Source organism: Perognathus longimembris, chromosome 3, assembly GCF_023159225.1.
Source record: "Perognathus longimembris pacificus isolate PPM17 chromosome 3, ASM2315922v1, whole genome shotgun sequence".
Lineage (NCBI taxonomy): Eukaryota > Metazoa > Chordata > Mammalia > Rodentia > Heteromyidae > Perognathus > Perognathus longimembris.
Genome location: NC_063163.1, coordinates 77431072 through 77449639, shown reverse-complemented (window position 1 = coordinate 77449639; position 18568 = coordinate 77431072). Strand labels below are relative to the sequence as shown.

General features: G+C 44.6%; 3 protein-coding genes across 7 annotated transcripts; all 3 read left to right on the top strand.

The window, feature by feature from the left end:
- Nucleotides 1-112: 112 nt before the first annotated feature.
- On the top strand, nt 113-12413 carry Hscb (HscB mitochondrial iron-sulfur cluster cochaperone). Of its 4 annotated transcripts, XM_048342723.1 has the most exons (6): nt 113-454; nt 2824-2920; nt 3239-3328; nt 3528-3672; nt 8673-8720; nt 12275-12413. In XM_048342723.1, exons 1-6 carry the CDS (start codon nt 231-233, stop codon nt 12364-12366), a joined length of 696 nt encoding a protein of 231 aa, XP_048198680.1. In that variant the 5' UTR covers nt 113-230; the 3' UTR covers nt 12367-12413. The 4 variants fall into 4 exon arrangements, with proteins under 4 accessions (XP_048198680.1, XP_048198681.1, XP_048198682.1 ...); XM_048342724.1 differs by lacking the exon at nt 8673-8720; XM_048342725.1 differs by lacking the exons at nt 8673-8720; nt 12275-12413 and adding an exon at nt 3923-4068 and having other exon boundaries at nt 3528-3709.
- On the top strand, nt 4132-12413 carry LOC125348990 (vacuolar ATPase assembly integral membrane protein VMA21-like). 2 transcript variants are annotated; one of them, XM_048342729.1, is made up of 4 exons: nt 4201-4318; nt 4393-4749; nt 8673-8720; nt 12275-12413. In XM_048342729.1, exon 2 carries the CDS (start codon nt 4444-4446, stop codon nt 4747-4749), a length of 306 nt encoding a protein of 101 aa, XP_048198686.1. In that variant the 5' UTR covers nt 4201-4318; nt 4393-4443; the 3' UTR covers nt 8673-8720; nt 12275-12413. The 2 variants fall into 2 exon arrangements, with proteins under 2 accessions (XP_048198687.1, XP_048198686.1); XM_048342730.1 differs by having other exon boundaries at nt 4132-4749.
- A 2784-nt stretch (nt 12414-15197) lies between these two features.
- On the top strand, nt 15198-15733 carry LOC125348989 (S-phase kinase-associated protein 1-like). The gene has a single exon (XM_048342728.1). The coding sequence runs from the start codon at nt 15213-15215 to the stop codon at nt 15702-15704; it is 492 nt and encodes a 163-aa protein (XP_048198685.1). The 5' UTR covers nt 15198-15212; the 3' UTR covers nt 15705-15733.
- Nucleotides 15734-18568: the final 2835 nt, after the last annotated feature.

Below are 18568 nucleotides of genomic sequence, written 5' to 3'. Positions count from 1 at the left end.
ACCAATCAAAACACCCTCCGCCGCCTGCAGACCAATGAGAAGCGGCGAATTGTACGGCCTCGCGTAGGCTCAATGCCTGCTGGGAGTTGTAGTTTAAAATGAGGAACAGGCCTCAACATCCTGGTTTCCCGTACACCCTCAGCTCTGCAGCCAATCAATAGCATTCGTCTGGCCCATCACTGTCTTCTTTCCTGCTGTAGTGACCCTGGCGACTTAAGCCACTGGGCCAAATGTGGGTCTGGAAGGCCGGGGCCTTGCTCCGGCTATGGGGGTTGCAGGCGGCTGGGGTCCCAAGGAGACTGTTAAGCAGCAATGCTGCCTCGCAGGCGGGAACCAATTGGGCACGGTGCTGGCACTGTGGAGACCCCGGGCGTGGGGACGGGTTCTTCTGCCCGCGGTGCCGCGCGCTGCAGCCTCCGGACCCCACTCGAGATTACTTCAGCCTGATGGACTGGTACGGGCAACGGAGGTGGGAGGCGGGCGGGCTCTGGAATGTATCGGGCTGGGGAGGGGAGGGGAGGGGAGGGGAGGGGAGGAGAGAGCCCAGCATGGCTTTGAAGGACCTGGCCTGCTGGTGAGACAGGTGGGCGTAGCCCTGGAGAGAAGGCCTGGGGAAGTGGCCGGAAAACCGGAAGTTCAGGAGCGGAGACCGACCTAGGGACGGCGTGTTCTGGAAGGGACGTGGGGGAGAAGGGGGGGGGGCGGGAGGGTCGAGGCCCCGTTGCATCAGTGACTGTCAGGGGAGACTTGAGCGGCGGGCCCGTGGCCAAAGGGTAGAAGCCAAGGAGCAGAGCTTGAGGGAAGGAGTGGCCACAAAAATGGGGACCTTGGGTGGAGATCATTAAGAAAGGGGTGCTGGGTTGGCGGGAGACTAGACCGCCATTGTACCTGCCTAGCAAACGCAAGGCCCGTAGTTCAAGCCTCTGGTAAATTCGGCCGGTCCAAAAAAGAAAGTACTGACTTATACAGCCCAAGGTTATGTAAGGAGCAGCACTGGGAATTTGGCCCTTGCATGGCTAGTATATGTTTAAGGGTTCGAACCGCACGCCACAAAAGTCAACAATATATGGAAGTAAAGGCACGCGCACACACACAAATGTAGGCAAAGTCTAAGGGGACAGTGAAAATTACAGGGAAAGGGCCGTGGTTTTCTTCTTTCTCCCCTGAAGGTTGAGATTGGAGAGGTGGGAACATATAGTCAGAACCACAGAGGAAATGGAGTAAGCTCTGAGAGTAAAAAGAAAAAATAATCCTAGATTTTAAAAAAACGGAAGCTGGGCTGGGAATATTACCTAGTGGTAAACTGCTCGTCCCGTATACATGAAGCCCTGGGTTCGATTCCTCAGCACCACATACAATGAAAAGGCTGGAAGTGGTGCTATGGCTCAAGTGGCAGAGTGCTAGCCTTGAGCAAAAAGAAGCCAGGAACAGTGCTCAGGCCCTGAGTTCAAGCCCCAGGACTGGCAAAAAACAAAACGGTAGCTGATGGGGCTGGAAATATGGCCTAGAGGCAAGAGTACTTGCCTTGTATACATGAAGCCCTGGGTTCCATTCCCCAGCACCACATATATAGAAAATGGCCAGAAGTGGCGCTGTGGCTCAAGTGGCAGAGTGCTAGCCTTGAGCAAAAAAAGAAGCCAGGGACAGTGCTCAGGCCCTGAGTCCAAGGCCTAGGACTGGGGAAAAACAAAAAAGGAAGCTGAGATGGAGGGGAGAATAATTGAAGGGGTAACCTTGATAAAGCTGCATTGTACTTATAAACTAATTTGATGATTTTTAAATACCATTGTACAACTACTTAAAGATAACAATAAAAGGACTGGGAATGTGGCATAGTGGTAGAGTGCTTGTAGCATACATGAAGCTCTGGGTTCAATTCCTCAGCACCACATATACAGGAAAAGCCAGAAGTGACGCTGTGGCTCAAGTGGTAGAGTGCTAGCCTTGAGCAAAGAGAAACCAGGGACAGGGGCAGGGAATATGCCCTAGTGGCAAGAGTGCTTGCCTCATATCCATGAATCCCTGGGTTCTATTCCCCAGCACCACATATGTAGAAAATGGCCAGAAGTGGCGCTGTGGCTCAAGTGGCAGAGTGCTAGCCTTGAGCAAAAAAAAGCCAGAGTCATTGCTCAGGCCCTGAGTTCAAGCCCCAGGACTGGCAAATAATAATAAACAAAATTTTATCTGGGTGCTTGAGGCTTATGCCTGTAATAATCCTAGCTACTAAGGACGCTGACATTTGAGGAACACAGTTTGAAGCCAGTCCAGGCAGGAAAGTCTGTGAGACTCATCTCCAATTAACCACCAGGAAACCAGAAGTGGAGCTGTGACTCAAAGTGGTAGAGTTGCTAGTCTTGAGTGAAAAGGCGCAGGGACAGCATCCAATCCCCTGAGTTCAAGGCCCATGACCAGCTTTTTGCTGGTTAGTTGTAGGTAAGAGTCTCATGGATATGTTTGCTCAAGCTGGCTTCCAACAGAAATTCTTAGATCTCAGCCCCTGAGTAGCTAAGATTATAGGCGAGAACTACAGGTACCTGACCTACCTCTGGGTTTTGTACTTGCAGTTCCCACAGCCCAGATGACTCCTTCATCTGATCTTTGATTGTTCCACAGCATCATTCGGGTCTTAACTCAGGTGTCATCTGTTCTTCCACCTCCTCTACCACCTTCTCTAACCCTGTTCTGTTTTCCTGCATGGCACTTGCTACTTTCTAAAATTGTTTCTATATGTTAATTGTATCTTCTTCAAGAGCAGCAACTAGACCATAGTACATAAATCTCTATATATAACTGCATGCATTTTATCTCCCAAATTCCTTCCAGCAACCGATCCTTCAAAGTTGACACCACCAAACTCCAGCAAAGGTACCAACAGCTACAGCGTCTTATCCATCCAGATTTCTTCAGTCAGAGATCTCAGGTAGTTTATTGGAACCCCTAATTTTCCCCCAACTTGTGTGCATACTAGGAAGAGGTAGTGGCCCTTGGTTATAGTGATTGTCAGGAACAGAGTTGGACACCCTGCACCACCTGTGGCAACAGATTCCCCAGCCAGCTACAGCCTGGAGATGTCATTGACACTTTTATCTGACCTCCCAGACAACTTAGAATCCATTGATGGATCTACCTCACCAAACATCACTTCTGCCTTGGCCACACTTTCTTAGATGCCTGCCCATCAGCATGAACAAAGGGCTGATTCCAATGGTATTAAGACTGTCTTCATCTCCACTAACAGATTGAAAAGGACTTTTCAGAGAAGCATTCCACTCTGGTGAATGATGCCTATAAGACTCTACTGGCTCCCCTGAGCAGAGGACTATACCTTGTAAGGTGCTTTCCCAATCTTTTCTTTTACACTCTCCTTTCACCTTCAGTTAAGCTTTGAATTTAGAGACTCACAATTTGTACTCCAGAGCTCTATCACTGGAGCCACACCCTTTAGCTGATACTCAAGTGCTCCCCACCCCCATGCCTAGGATTATGGCCCTAGTTTCTTGAATCAAACTTATTTTCTGCCCTTATAGCTAAAGCTCCATGGAATAGAGATTCCCGAAGGAACGGACTGTGAAATAGACAGTCAGTTCCTCATGGAAATAATGGAAATCAATGAAAAACTCGCAGAAGCTCAAAGTGAAGATGCCGTGGCAGAAGTTGAATCCACTGTCCAAGGTAAAAGATAAAATGCGCCATCAAATACATTTTACCGGGGCTGGGGATATAGCCTAGTGGCAAGAGTGCCTGCCTCAGATACACGAGGCCCTAGGTTCGATTCCCCAGCACCACATATACAGAAAACGGCCAGCTGTGGCTCAAGTGGCAGAGTGCTAGCCTTGAGCGGGAAGAAGCCAGGGACAGTGCTCAGGCCCTGAGTCCAAGGCCCAGGACTGGCCAAAAAAAAAAAAAAAAATACATTTTACCACTATAAGAGTACACTCTGGGGTTAAATGAGAAATAAGCATTTAAAGAATGTAGCTGTCAGCCGGGCGCCAGTGGCTCACTCCTGTATCCTAACCTTAACCTTAAGAAGCACTGGGGACAACGCCCAGGCCCTGAGTTCAAGCCCCAGGCTCGGCCCCCAAAAAGAAAAACAAACTCCCACTTCAGGATCCTACGTCACCCCTGCGCCGCGCGGAAAGCCTGGGCACTTCCGGCCCATCCGGCCTGGACCGCAGTCCTCTGCCAGTGTTCCGCGGTGCGGTCCGGTGGAAAGCTGGGGCACTTCCGGCTCGTCTGGCCTGGACCGGAGACCTCTGTCAAGGTTCCGCGGAGCGGTCCGGCGGAAAGCCGAGGCACTTCCGGCCCATCCGGCCCGGACGGGAGGCTTCTGCCGAGGTACCGCGGTGCGGTCTGGCGGAAAGCCAGGGCACTTCCGGCTTATCCGGCCCGAACCGGACAGCTGCTGATCTCCCGGGTCCGCGCCGTCCTCCCCTCAGCGACAGTATGGAGCGCGTGGACAAAGTTGTGCCGAACGCCCTGCAGCGACCCGCGTTCGGGAGCGAAGACTTCTTCCCGTCCAGCTTGAAGACGCTCCTAGTCTTCACCGCGTTAATAATCACGGTGCCCATCGGCTTGTACTTCGCGACCACGTCCTGCGTGTTCCGAGGCGCCCTCGGGATGTCCAACCGAGACAGTGATTTTTACGCCGCCATCGTGGCGGTGGTGGCGGTTCACATCGTGCTGGCTCGTTTTGTGTATGTGGCCTGGAACGAAGGCTCACGGAAGCTGCACGAAGGCAAACAGGACTAAGTAAACATCACTTTTGTTTGTTTGTGTGTGTGTGTGTGTGTGTGTGCGCGCGCGTGCGCTGTCCCTGACCTTTTTCTAAAGGCTCTGATGCTCTACCATTTGAGCCACACACCTCCACTTTGGTGGTTAATTGGGAAATAAGTGTCATGAACTTTCCCGGCTTGCTTCCAACCACCATCCTCAGATCTCATCCCCCTGGCTAAGCATCCTTTGGTAGCATTAAACTGAAAGTGGCTTCAAGGCAAACATAACTAGCCAGAACACTACCTTCTGATAGTGATGTGTTAGTTGTTTTTGTTTAACATGGCAAATGCTTTTAGGGTATTCATAGTATATTTTATTTGAATAAAATGGAAAGTTGAACCTGGTAAAAATCAATCAAGAGGATCACATTTGACTAGTATCCATTTGGAGCCATCTAATACACTGGTTTGTATAGCCAGTTTAAACTTTATATATCTCTCACTTGGTATAATGAATTTAACAAATTGAAGTTAGGTAGCAAATTTGACTTGTTAAATGAGTTGCACATTTCCTGAGAAACATTTGCTTATTATAATTTTTTTTTTTTTTTTTTTGCTTGTCCTGGGGCTTTGAAATCTGGGCCTGGGCTCTGTCCCAGAGCCTCTCTGTGCTCTAGGCTAGCTCTCTACCACTTGAGTCACAGCCCCACTTCCAGCTTTTTCTGTTTATGTGGTACTGAGAAATTGAACCCAGCTCTGTGCATGCTAGTCAAGCACTCTACCACTGAGCCACATTCCCAGTTCAAACAAAAGTGTTTTATAAGGAGTTGGCCTCTCAGGTAGCAGTTTTTATGTTTCACTCTAGATATATTAAGGTGTGCATGGTGAAGAAAGTCTGACGTTCATGGTAGACTCTTCATACTTTACCTAGCTATCATGAGAATACCAGCTCCTTGGATTCGTGGTTTTCGTTTCCTGTGGAAAGTTGCGTAAATTTACGGAGGAAGTTCATAAATCTCTCATTCAGAAGACATGGATTTACTGTATGGTTTAGAAACCAAGAGAAAGATCAGGCTGCCAGCTTTATGCTTTTCAGACCAACTTTTTCACAAAACACTCTGAACCTTCATTTAGTATGGAAGGTACAAGGCTTCTGGAAATTCCTTTAAAAAATATTTCCTGCTGTTAATTATTTATTTGTTTATTTATATGTTTATTTTGTCATTCCTAGGGCTTGAACTCAGCCTGGGCACTGTCCCTGAGCTTCTTTCGTTCAAGGCTAACACTCTACCACTTGAGCCACAGCACCACTTCTGGCTTTTTATGTGTATGTGGTAGTGAGGAATAAAACCCAGGGCTTCACGCATGCTAGTGCTTGCACTGTACCAATAAGTCATATTCCCAGCCCTGTTATTTTTTTTAACACAGTATATGGGACATGCATTTAAGAGTCTCATGGACTTTTCTTGCTCTGGCTGACTTAGATCCTCAGATCGCAGCTTCCTAAGTAGGATTACAGGTTTGAGCTTACTGGTACCCTGCCCTACTTGTATTTTTAGTAATATCCTATATGTAATAATGTATAGTTATATAATCCTTTGAGTCCTTTTTGATGAGTTTGAATCTACTCTGATTTTCTTTTGTACCTTTATTTTAGTATGTGTGTGTGTGTTTATTTTTTTATGTCAGTCTTGAGGCTTAAACTCATGGTATGAGGCCCTGTCCCTGAGCTTTTTTTGCTCGACTAGTGCTCTACCACTTGAATCATACCTTCACTTCCATCTTTTTGCTGATTGGGTGGTTATAAGAGTCTCATGGAATTTCCTACCCAGGCAAACTGTGATCATCAGATCTCAGCTTATTTGAGTAGCTCCTATTTAGGTACTGAGTAGAGTAGCTTGTATTACCTTTAATCTGTAAGCCATTTGTGTGTAACCAAAAACCAAACAAACATTCCCCCCCTCTAAATATTTTGTCATTATGAAACTATTGTATGTACGTGTTCTTGGTTTTAAAAAAAAATGGAAAATGCAAATTCAAACCAGATATAAACATTACTCAAAATGTTAAAAAATAAAAAAGATCCCATTTCAAATCAGCTGGGCATGATGATGCAGTCCTCTCTAATCCTAGCTACATCAGAGGCTATGGTAGAAGGACCAAGGTCCAAGGCTGGCATGGGCAAAAATGTTAGACCATCTGAAAAATAGCTAAAAACAAACAGAGCTAGAGATGTGATTTAAGGGGTAGGAGGCCTGGAGTTCAAACCCCAGTACTGTCCAAAAAATAAAAATAAAAATCTGGGGATATGGCCTAGTGGCAAGAGTGCTTGCCTTGTACACATGAAGCCCTGGGTTCAATTCCCCAGCACCACATATACAGAAAACGGCCAGAAGTGGTGCTGTGGCTCAAGTGGCAGAGTGCTAGCCTTGAACAAAAAGAAGCCAGGGACAGTGCTCAGGCCCTGAGTCCAAGCTCCAGGACTGGCAAAAAAAAGGCTTTTTTCTCAAAAGAGAATCAGCACCTCTAATTTATCTGAACTCTATAAACAAGCAAGCTCTTACTCCTTTGGATTAATTTATCTCCTTAATAATACAGATAGCAGCCAGGTACCAGTGGCTCATGATTGTAATCCTTGCTATTCAGGAGGCTGAGATCTAAAGATCCGGGTTCAAAGCCAGCTGGGGCAGAAAAGTTTTTATCTGGGAAACATACCTGTAGAAGTCCTCATTTTCTAATAAGTAAATAAGAGAGTATTTCATTTTGTAGTTCTCTCTTAAGGTACAAGTCATCTGAATGTTCTCATTTTCCCTGGAGGCTCTGGAATTTGCAAGGGCTTACATTAAACACTGTGTAACTGAAGAGCAATCCTAAAATGTTTATTTTTTTTCCATAAATGATTTTTTTTGGTAGTTCCTGGGACTTGAACTCAAGGCCTGGGCACTGTCCCTGAGCTCTTCAGCTCAAGGCTAGCACTCTACCACTTTGAACCACAGCACCACTTCTGGTTTTCTAGTGGTTAATTGGAGATAAGAGTCTCACGGCCTTTCCTGCCCAGGCTGGCTTTGAACTTCGATCCACAGAGCTCAGCTGCCTGAATAGCTAGGACTACAGGTGTAAGCCACTGGCACCTGACCCATAAATAATTTTTATAACCCCTCAGATATTTCATTGTCTGAGAGCTGCATTAAAACACAGCTGCACACCTGTATTTGTAGCACTTGAGAGGTAGAAAACTAAAGGCTGAGAATGTAGCTAGGTGGTACTTGCTTAGAATGTATACCCTGGGTTCACTCCCCTGCATTGCAGAAAAAAAGCTGCTCACACACAGCATATGTAGAGACAAAAAGTTATAAACCCCCCTTGTGGTTTTTTTGGCTTTTTTTTTTTTTTCCTGCTGGTCCTGGGGCTTAAATTCAGTGTGTGGGAGCTGTTGCTAAGCTTTTTTTCTTCAAGGATAGTGCTCTACCACTTAAGCCACAGTTACATTTCTAGCTTTTTTGGTGGTTAATTGGAGATGAGAGTCTCATGGGCTTTCTTGCCCTGGCTTGCTTCGAAGCACTATCCTCACACCTCAGCCTCTTGAGGAGTTAGCTAGGTTTACAGGCATGAGCTACCATCATGGCTTGCTGTTTTGAATTTATGTTTTGTTTTGTTTTTTGCCAGTCCTGGAGCTTGAACTCAGGGCCTGAGCACTGTCCCTGGCTTCTTTTTGCTCAAGGCTAGCACTGTACCACTTGAGCCACAGCGCCACTTCTGGCTTTTTCTATTTTTGTGGTGCTGAGGAAATGAATGAACCCAGGGCTTCATGTATACGAGGTGAGCACTTTACCACTAGGCCATATTCCCAGCCCGCTGTTTTGAATTTAAAGCATTTAAAGCAGCATGACCACAAAGTGTTGTCTTCATATTGTGAGCCTATGTAAATTGAAAAGTTAAGATGACTGTTTTCTTTTTCAGCTAAACAGAAAGAATTTACTGACAATGCGAAGATGGCTTTTGAACAAGGTACTTCATTGAATTCTTGACTTCATTCTGTACAACAAGAAATTGTAAGCATTAGAGCAAACCAGTTATTAGTGTAGCTATCATACCACTAGACTACGGTGGGAACAGTAGGAGACACAAACTATACAGGAATCTGTGTTTCTGGCATGCTGGAGAAACAAAACAGTGAATTCAAAACAGCAGTAGGGGCCTGGGAATGTGGCTTAGCATTATAGTGCTTGCCTAGCATACATGAAGCCCTGGGTTCAATTCCTCAGCACTACATAAACAGAAAAAACTGTTAAGTGGCTCAAGTGGCAGAGTGCTAGCATTGAGCAAAAAGAAGCCAGGGACAGTGCTCAGGCCCTGAGTTCAAGCCCCAAGACTGGCAAAACAAAATTAAAAAAAAAAAAGAACACAGCAATAGGGCTGCGTGCATGTGGCTCAGGCCTGTAATCCTAACTACTCAGGAAGCTTAGGATCATGGTTCAACGCCAGCATGAGCAGCAAAGTCTATAAGACTCTTATCTCCAGTTAACCACCAGTAAAACCAGAAGTGGCCTAAGTGATAGAGTGCTAGCCGTGAGAAAAAAGCTCAAGGATAGCACTCAAGCCCTGAGTTCACGCCCCATGACTAACAAAAAGGCAAAAGCAGTAATCCAGCTGGCTTATAGATGTGATCCACAGGCAGGCAATATGAGAGTCAAAACAATATTTGACTTGGCACTGGTGGCTCATGCAGTGGCAAAGATTGAGGGACCAAAGTTGGAGGCCAGCCCTGGCATAAATGTTCTCAAAACTCCATCCCAAGGCATGCTGTCAGTAGCTCACACTGGTAATCCTAACTACTTAGGAGGCTGAGATGTGTGGGTAGAGGTTCAAAGCAAGTCCAGGCAGTAAACTCTTTTCAGACTTATCTCCAATTAATCAGCCAAAAGCCAGAAGTGGAAGGGCTGGGAGGTAGCTCAGTGGTAAGAAAGAGACAAAAAAGCTGTGGCTCAAGTAGTAGAGCACAAATTACACTAATTATAGTGAAAAAGCTCAGGGACAGCTCCCAACCCCTGAGTTCAAGCCACAGTACCAGCACAAAAAGAAAATAGCAATAATCCAATTAAACATTAGATAGGAGAAACTGTTTCCATTTAACAAGAAGATAAAGAGTAAAATAGGAGGTTGGCTTAAGTGGTAAAGTTCCTGCCTACCAAGCACAAGGTCAAAGTTCAAACCCCAGCACCACCAAAACAACAAAAGTGAAACTTGACTATGGTGTTCCAGACATCAGTCCATTTGCCATTTTACCCCACTTGCACAGCGATTACTCTCCTGAATTCTGTTACTCATTCCCCTGCTTTACTTGATCATTTTAACCATAGATGAAGATAACAGTATATATTATTTGGTTTTAACTTTTGTGTGAGTAACTTCATACTTTTTATGTTCCTTTATAACTCACTTTTTTTCTTCTTAATATTTTACTTGGTTTTGAGTGGCTATTACAAATCTTCATTTTAGTATGCATTATACTGTGTTGGCCAAGCACATCTGTAATCCTGATGTGGAAAGATTATCATTCAAGGCTTAAAATATTAAGACTCAAAGGACTGGGGATATAGCTCACTAGTAAGGTGCTTACCTAGCATGTGCAATTTGGTGCCTGGTACAGCAAGAATTTTTTTTTTATTGCATTGTATTTACCTAGGTCAGGGTTTCTCAATTCAAGCATTACTAATATTTTGAGCCAGGTAATTCTGTTATGGGGCTGTTCTGTGTACTAACATATTTCTCACCATCCCTGGCTTCTTTCTGCCCACTAGATGTCAGTACCACCTCCCTGGCCAACCAAAAATGTCCCAAGATATTGCTGAATAATTCCAGAGGGCAAAATTATCCTTCATTGAAAGCCCTCCATCTTATGGGTATCCTTCCAGAGAATGGAAGCCCTGCCCCCAAGGCACCTCTGTGCCGTATCATTACCTGGAAGGAAACCTTGTTCTTTTGGCATCCCAAACACATCAGGTTTATCACCTTGGACTGGGGTTGGGGATTTAGCTCCCTGGAAGAAAGTGTAGGGCTGTGAATTAGGTCCTCAGCTCTGCAAAAGAAAAAGAAACAGCCAAAAAAAAGAAAAAAATGCCAAAGCAACTGTCACTTGGGACTGTTCAAAAGAGAATCAGCACCTCTAATTTATCTGAACTCTATAAACAAGCAAGCTCTTACTCCTTTGGATTAATTTATCTTCTTAATAATACAGATAGCAGCCAGGTGCCAGTGGCTCATGATTGTAATCCTTGCTACTCAGGAGGCTGAGATCTGAGGATCCGGGTTCAAAGCCAGCCGGGGCAGAAAAGTCCCTATGAGAATCTTTATCTCCAATTAACCATTCAATAAACCAAAACTGGAGCTGTGGCTCTATTTATAGTGCCCTAGCATTGAGCACAAAGCAACTCAGGGTCAGCACCCAGGTCCTGAGTTCAAGCCCCATAACTGACCAAAATAATAATAAATACAAATATCTGACAGGCTCTGGTCACTCATACCTGTAATCCTAGCTACTCAAGAAGCTGAGATCTAAGGATCATGATTCAAACCCAACCAAGGCAGAAAAATCCGTAAGACTCTTACTTAAATAACTACTCAGAAAAAGCCAGAAGTGGCACTATGGCTCAAGTGGTAGAGTGCTAGTTTTGAGCAAGAGCAGTTCAGGGACAGTGCCCAGGCCCAGAGTTCAAACTCTAGGACCAGCACAAAAGAATATAACAAGAATAATAGTAATAATACAGATATCCTATTTATGGGTGGAACCCAAGAACATTGCCTCTGTGCCTCTGATCATATAAAATGTTTATCAAAATGAATTCCAGGAAATGGAAACAAGGGTTTTGTTTTGTTTTGGTCTTGTTTGTTCATTTATATACCTTTGGGAGTGTAATAAAGGAGGCACAGAAATGGAGGGACCAAGGGTGAACAAATGCAGCAGTAGTACTCACTAGACACTATGTTGGAAATACAAATTGTGGGCAGGGACAGAAGGGGAAAACTGGGAGAGATGGAAGGAAAGGGTAATTGTTCTAAAAGAACTGTACTTATTACCTGACTTCTCTGTGCATCACTCCTATAATAATAAGTTTTAAAAAGCAAAATTTTTAAATGGATGCCAGTGGCTCACACCTGTAATCCTAGCTACTCAGGAGGCTGAGATCTGAGGATCAAAGTCAAAGTGAGGTTCAAAGCCAGCCCTGGCAAGAAAGCCCGTGAGACTATCTCCAGTTAACCACCAGAAAACTGGAAGTGGTGCTATGGTTCAAGTGGTAGAGTACTAGCCTTGAGCTGAAGAGCTGAAGAGCTCAGGGACAGTGGCCAGGCCCAGAGTTAAAGCCCGACCAAAAAAGTAATTTTAAAAAAATCACTACAAAAATAATAATGCAGATATCCTTTCTCTGCATTGCTGATTTACAGAGTAACTGATAGACCTTCAGAAGCTAAGATCAGCTTTGAGCCGGCTGATTTGGTTGCCAGGGTTGGATTTATTCCTGCTAGAAACAAAGTTTGACATCAGTGTCTCTTATTTATTTCAGATGACTTTGAAAAAGCCAAGGAAATCTTAACAAAGATGAAATACTTTTCTAATATAGAAGAAAAGGTCAAGTTAAAGAAGATTCCCCTCTAGTTGCTGTTGTAATTCTTAAAAAATAAATGTGTGTATTTCTTTTCTGACTTCTGCTAATTGAGAATTCACTTTAATCATTGAGATCATTTCAGTTCAGCTTTAATGAGTCAAGCTTTAATAGATGTCATGTTTTCAGAACAATACCTGAGGGATATCTGTTTTCTGCAAAGTGTACCAACGTGGGCTGGCTATGTGGCCTCTGTAACTGCTTCTCTCTGCCAGCAGATCACAAGAGCAGCTACAGACAAGATGTATGTAATGGGGTCCCCCCAAGAGAGGGGACCACAATGTAAGGGAGTCCAGGGGTGGGGGCATCCCCCATCCCTCCAAGAGTCCACCACTCAGAGACAATCTCAAGTAAAAAGATGGATTTATTGGGGAAGTAAAAAGTATACTGACCAGCCAGGGTCATGTCCCAGACTGAGGGGCTGGGACAGCAACCATAAAAAGCAGGCTGGCCCGCCAGGGCTGCAGCTCAGGCTTGGGAGCTGGGACCATGCACCCCGGCATATACAAGTTGGGTTATAAAGGCAAATACCACATGGTCAAGCCTGCCACAGAGGTGGCCAATGAGGTTACAACACTTACAGAGCATGCCAGGTCACATGCAGGTGGCCAATGGAGTTACAATCTGCCTCATAGCAACCATTTGAACTAACCTATCATTCTAGTTAGACTTGGCGCATGGATTTGGAAGGGCTCACATGATGCAGGCAGATACGCCTACTCATGGGAAGCACAGGTTTAACCTTGAATGCTCCACTACTCAGGTGGTCAAGCAGTATATACAATCGTATCACAGTGAAGGGGAACTTCTCTGGATAGGGCGGGGGAGATCTTAATGAAGATGGAGTCGGCTTCTGCTCTCTTTAACTAATCTGAGATGGAGTCTATCTGACACCCCTCAACAGCCAATGATGGCGCTGGCCAGATCTGACTTCCATATTACAATGTAAACTGGTGAACTGTCCAACTCTTATTTCCAAAAGAAGAGGACTGGAAATGTGGCTCTGTGGTATAGCACTTAACAGACTAAAGTATTAAAGCCCAAAGCTTAATTTTTGTGTGTGTGTGTGTGTGTGTGTGTGTGTGTGTGTGTGTCTCTGTGTCTCTCCCTCCTCCCCCCTGCGCTAGCTTCGAACCAGAATCCTCAGATCTCAGCATCCTGAGTAGCAAGGATATCTGGCATGAGCTACCAGTGCCCAGCCTTCAGCATTCTTAAAACATTAGCAAAGAACTAAAAAGAGGAAGGAAACTATCTACAAAATAGGCAGTACCTGATTTATATAGTGTGCTAACTTCTCCCTCATCCCACCCCCTTGCTGAGGCTTGAACTGGGCATGGAATCTGTCTCTTAGCTTTTTTGCTCAAGGCTTTTTTGCTCAAGCCACTTCTGGCATTTGAGTGGTTAACTGGAGATAAGAGTCTCACTGGGCTGGGAATATGGCGTAGTGGCTAGAGTGTTTGCCTTGTATACATGAAGCCCTGGGTTCGATTCCACAGCACCACATATATAGAAAACGGCCAGAGTGGCACAGTGGCTCAAGTGGCAGAGTGCTAGCTTTGAGCAAAAAGAAGCCAGGGACAGTGCTCAGGCCCTGAGTCAAAGGCCCAAGACTAGCAAAAAAAAACAAAAAAGAGTCTCACTGGGACTTTTGTGCCTGTGCTGACATTGAACCAGGATCTTCAGATCTCAGCCTCCTGAGTAGCTAGGATTACAGGTGCAAGCCACCAGTGCCTGGCATGTGTGCCAACTCCTTAATGGCATGGTTCTTCACTAGAGAGTCAGTATCCTTTTTTCTGAGCACTTGGGGCATTCCATTTGGTAGCAAGCCACTTGAGTCTCCTCCACCACTAGATAATATTAATCAGAGTCTGCCTGGTAAATACAGTCTGCCCCTCCCTCATAGGGTGGGACAGTTTTAATTACTCCCTGGATTGTTGATAGTCTCTAATTTCCAGGTTTTTCTATCTCCTCTACTCAGAGCTTTAAAATTTCAATTTAGTTCTTGATCCAGTTCCATAAAAAGAAAAAAAGTTTTCCCCCAAATCTCTCAATCAGGAAAGATTAAAATATTGAAACAAAATTCTGATTAAAGAATTCCAAGAAGCAGCATTCAGGCTCTATTTGAAAGAATTGCTTATTAGCCAGGCGCTGGTGGCTCATGCCTGTAAACCTAGGCGCTCAGGAGGCTGAGATCTGAGGATTAGAGTTCAAACTCAGCCCAGGCAGGAAAGTGTGAGACTCTAATCTCCAATTAACCACAAGAAAACTGGAAGTGGTGCCAGGGCTCAGCAATAGCCATGAGTTAAAGAACTCGGAGTGAAGTGCCAGACTTTGAAGTCAGGCCCCATTTTACCACGTGAACCCCATTTTAGAATCGAACCATGAGCCAATCAGATCTGTACCTGTGTCCTAATCTTGCTTGCTTGAACACCTGATTGTTGTAACTTTGTTCTTTGCCTTTATAAGCCCTGTGTAATCACAGCTCGAGGCTCCCTCCTAACCTCCGCTGTGTTGGTGGGTAGGACAAGGCCCGAGTTGCAGCTCGCTTAAATAAAGCCTTGCCTTGCTTTTGCATTTCGGAATGTCTGAGTCTCGATGGTCTTCTTGGGGGTGGTCTTGCGACTTGGCACAACAGGAGACAGGGCTGGGAATATGGCCTACTGGCAACAGTGCTTGCCTCGAATACATGAAGCCCTGGGTTCAATTCCTCAGCACCACATATATAGAAAAAGCTGGGAGTGGCCTTGTCTTCGTCTTTCTCTTCTCCTTGCTCGGACGGAGCTCAGCTCCCGTCAGACTCCTAGTCCACTAGTCCACCGTCTTTTTGAGACCAAACACCATGCCTTCAATTAAGTTACAGAGTTCTGATGGAGAAATTTTCGAAGTTGATGTAGAAATTGCCAAACAACCTGTGACCATCAAGACCATGTTGGAAGATTTGGGAATGGATGATGAAGGAGATGATGACCCAGTTCCTCCACCAAATGTTAATGCAGCAATATTAAAAAAGGTCATTCAGTGGTGCACCCACCATAAGGATGTTCCTCCTCCTCCTGAGGATGATGAGAACAAAGAAAAGCGTACAGATGATATTCCTGTTTGGGACCAAGAATTCCTGAAAGTTGACCAAGGAACACTTTTCGAACTTATTCTGGCTGCAAACTACTTAGATATCAAAGGTTTGCTTGATGTCACATGCAAGACTGTTGCCAATATGATTAAGGGGAAAACTCCTGAGGAGATTCGCAAAACTTTCAACATCAAGAATGACTTTACTGAAGAGGAGGAAGCCCAGGTACGCAAAGAGAACCAGTGGTGTGAAGAGAAGTGAAGTGTGCCTGACACTGTAACACTATAAGAATTGTTCCAAATACTAGTTGTATTGCTTTGTTTATAATTGTTAATTATAGACAAACAGTAGACAAATGCAACAGCACATCAATTGCATTAGCATAATATTGTCCTCATTGCATGTGTAGTTTGAATACACATCCCAAACTTATGACTGAGTTTCTTCTAGTCCGAACAAAAGCTTCTCTTTACTCAAAATAAAACAAACAATTGGGTTCTCTGTGGAAAGTGGCATTTTAGGATTTCTCTCTCTCTGTAGAGCAATTTCTGCCTAGTTTATTGACTAGTTAACTTTGGTTAAGCTTTTAGAAGTTGGCATTGTAAATCAGTTGAAACAAAGTTTCTGATAGAATTAACAAAATATGTCTCTATTCACAAATTGGAAACTGGAAAAAGGCTACTTGAAGTTAATGTTCTTAGTGGGGTTTTTAGGTTGACTCTAGTCGGGACAACTGGTATGTATGAAGCAGGGCTCTTAATTGGACCTGAGGACTCTTTCCTGTAAATTTTTAATCTTCTCAACTTTGAATATGTTGCTGGAGACTCCGTAACTACCAAGTTCAAGTGGGTTTTTTTTTTGGTGGGGGGGAGGGAGAACTGTAACTGGACAACTTGTTGGCTTTTTGATTAAAAACACTTAATTCATGTGGCATGTCATCTTTTTATGATCAGGATTTCCTTGTGGAGAAAACAGTTACATTAGTTGCATGTAAAACCTTTTGCAAGGGGCTGGGGATATGGCCTAGTGGCAAGAGTGCCTGCCTCGTATACATGAGGCCCTGGGTTTGATTCCCCAGCACCACATATACAGAAAATGGCCAGAAGTGGCGCTGTGGCTCAAGTGGCAGAGTGCTAGCCTTGAGCAAGAAGAAGCCAGGGACAGTGCTCAGGCCCTGAGTCCAAGCCCCAGGACTGGCCAAAAAAAAAAAAAACAAAAAACTTTTGCCATTAAGTAAGGTGGCTAAATGCAAAAACCTTCATAAGTTTAAGATTTCTTTAAATAAAAAGTAAGTTGCAGAGTAAAAAAAAAAAAAGAAAGAAAGAAAAAAAGAAAAAGCCGGAAGTGGTGCTATGGATCAAGTGGTAGAGTGCTAGCCTTGAGCAAAAAGAAGCCAGGGACAGTGCTCAGGCCCTGAGTCCCAGGCCCCAGCACTGGAAAAAAAAAAAAAAAAAGAACTCAGGGACAAAGCCCAGGCCCAGAGTTCAAGCTCAACTGACAAAAAAAGAATCACTTGTTAAGGGAAAAGATCATTTGGGTGTGGTGCAGAATGCTTGTGACCCCCACAACTTAACAGCAGCTAATGCAAGATCTCAAGTTTAAGGACTAATGGCAATTTATTGAGACCTTGTTTTATTTTTGTTGCCAGTCCTTGGGCATGGACTCAGGGCCTGAGCACTGTCCCTGGCTTCTTTTTGCTCGGCTAGCACTCTACCACTTACTCAGACGTTCAGAAATGCAAAAGCAAGGCTTTATTCAGGTGAGCTGCATCTCGGGCCTCATCCTACCCACCGACACAGCGGAGGTTAGGAGGAAGCCCCGAGCTGCGATTGCACAGGGCTTATAAAGGCAAAAAAACAAAGTTACAGTAATCAGGTGTTCAAGCAAGACAGAAAACAAAGTTACAGCAATCAGGTATTCAAGCAAGACAAAAAACAAAGTTACAGCCATCAGGTGTTCAAGCAAGCAAGATTAGGACACGGGTACAAATCTGATTGGCTCAGGGATCAAGACATTCTGGGGACGGTTAGAGTTAAGCATTCCCCAGGCCGTTAAGAGTTCTTGACAGGCTGGGCCCTAATAAGCTTGCCCTGGGTTTGCTCATAGTTTAAACAGACAACAAAATGGGGGCTACCTGAAAATGGGGTTTACTTTAACTCTTCATTCCCCCCTTCACCACTTGATCCACAGCACTACTACTGGCCTTTTCTATATGTGATACCAAGGAATTGAACCCAGGGCTTCATGTATACAAGAAAGCGAAGAATACATTTCTTTTTGGACAATGCCACCCCTTCCCTTACTCTCTCCAAGTTTTTCCCTCCCATAAGTGCTATAGATTTAATGATGGTAAAGTGGTTGAATCATACAGTTATGGAAAATCTATACAAAGATTATATTTTTGTTGTTGTTTGGCAGTATTAGGGGTTTTATCCTTCCTAAAATGACCCTGTAAACACTAAGATATACCTCTATCCCTGATTTTTTTTTTTTTTTTTTTTGCCAGTCCTGGGCCTTGGACTCAGAGCCTGAACACTGTCCCTGGCTTCTTTTTGCCCAAGGCTAGCACTCTGCCACTTGGGCCACAGTGCCACTTCTGGCCATTTTCTATATATGTGGTGCTGAGGAATCAAACCCAGGGTTTCATGTATATGAGGCAAGCACTCTTGCTGTTAGGCCATATTCCCAGCCCCAGCCCTGATTTTTTGTTTTGTTTTGTTTTTTGTCAGTCCTGGGGATTGAACTCAGGGCCTGAGCACTGTCCCTGGCTTCTTTTTGCTCAAGGCTAGCACTCTACCACTTGAGCCACAGCGCCATTTCCGGCTTTTTCTATATATGTGGTGCTGAGGAATCGAACCCAGGACTTCATGTATATGAGGTGAGCACTTAACCACTAGGCCATATTCCAGCCTTATTGAGACCTTGTTTCAAAGTTTTAAAATAGCTAGGAATAGAGTTCAGGTTGCACAAGGTCCAAAAGTTCAATCTCCAGAACCCCAATAAAATGGAAGAAAAAGGGGTCTGAACGAAATGCTCTAAAACTTTAAAACTTTTTTGAAGCTACTTGCCCTTGTCCAAAAAAAAAGTTTTTGTATTTTGCCTATTCTCATCCAGTTTTACTTGCT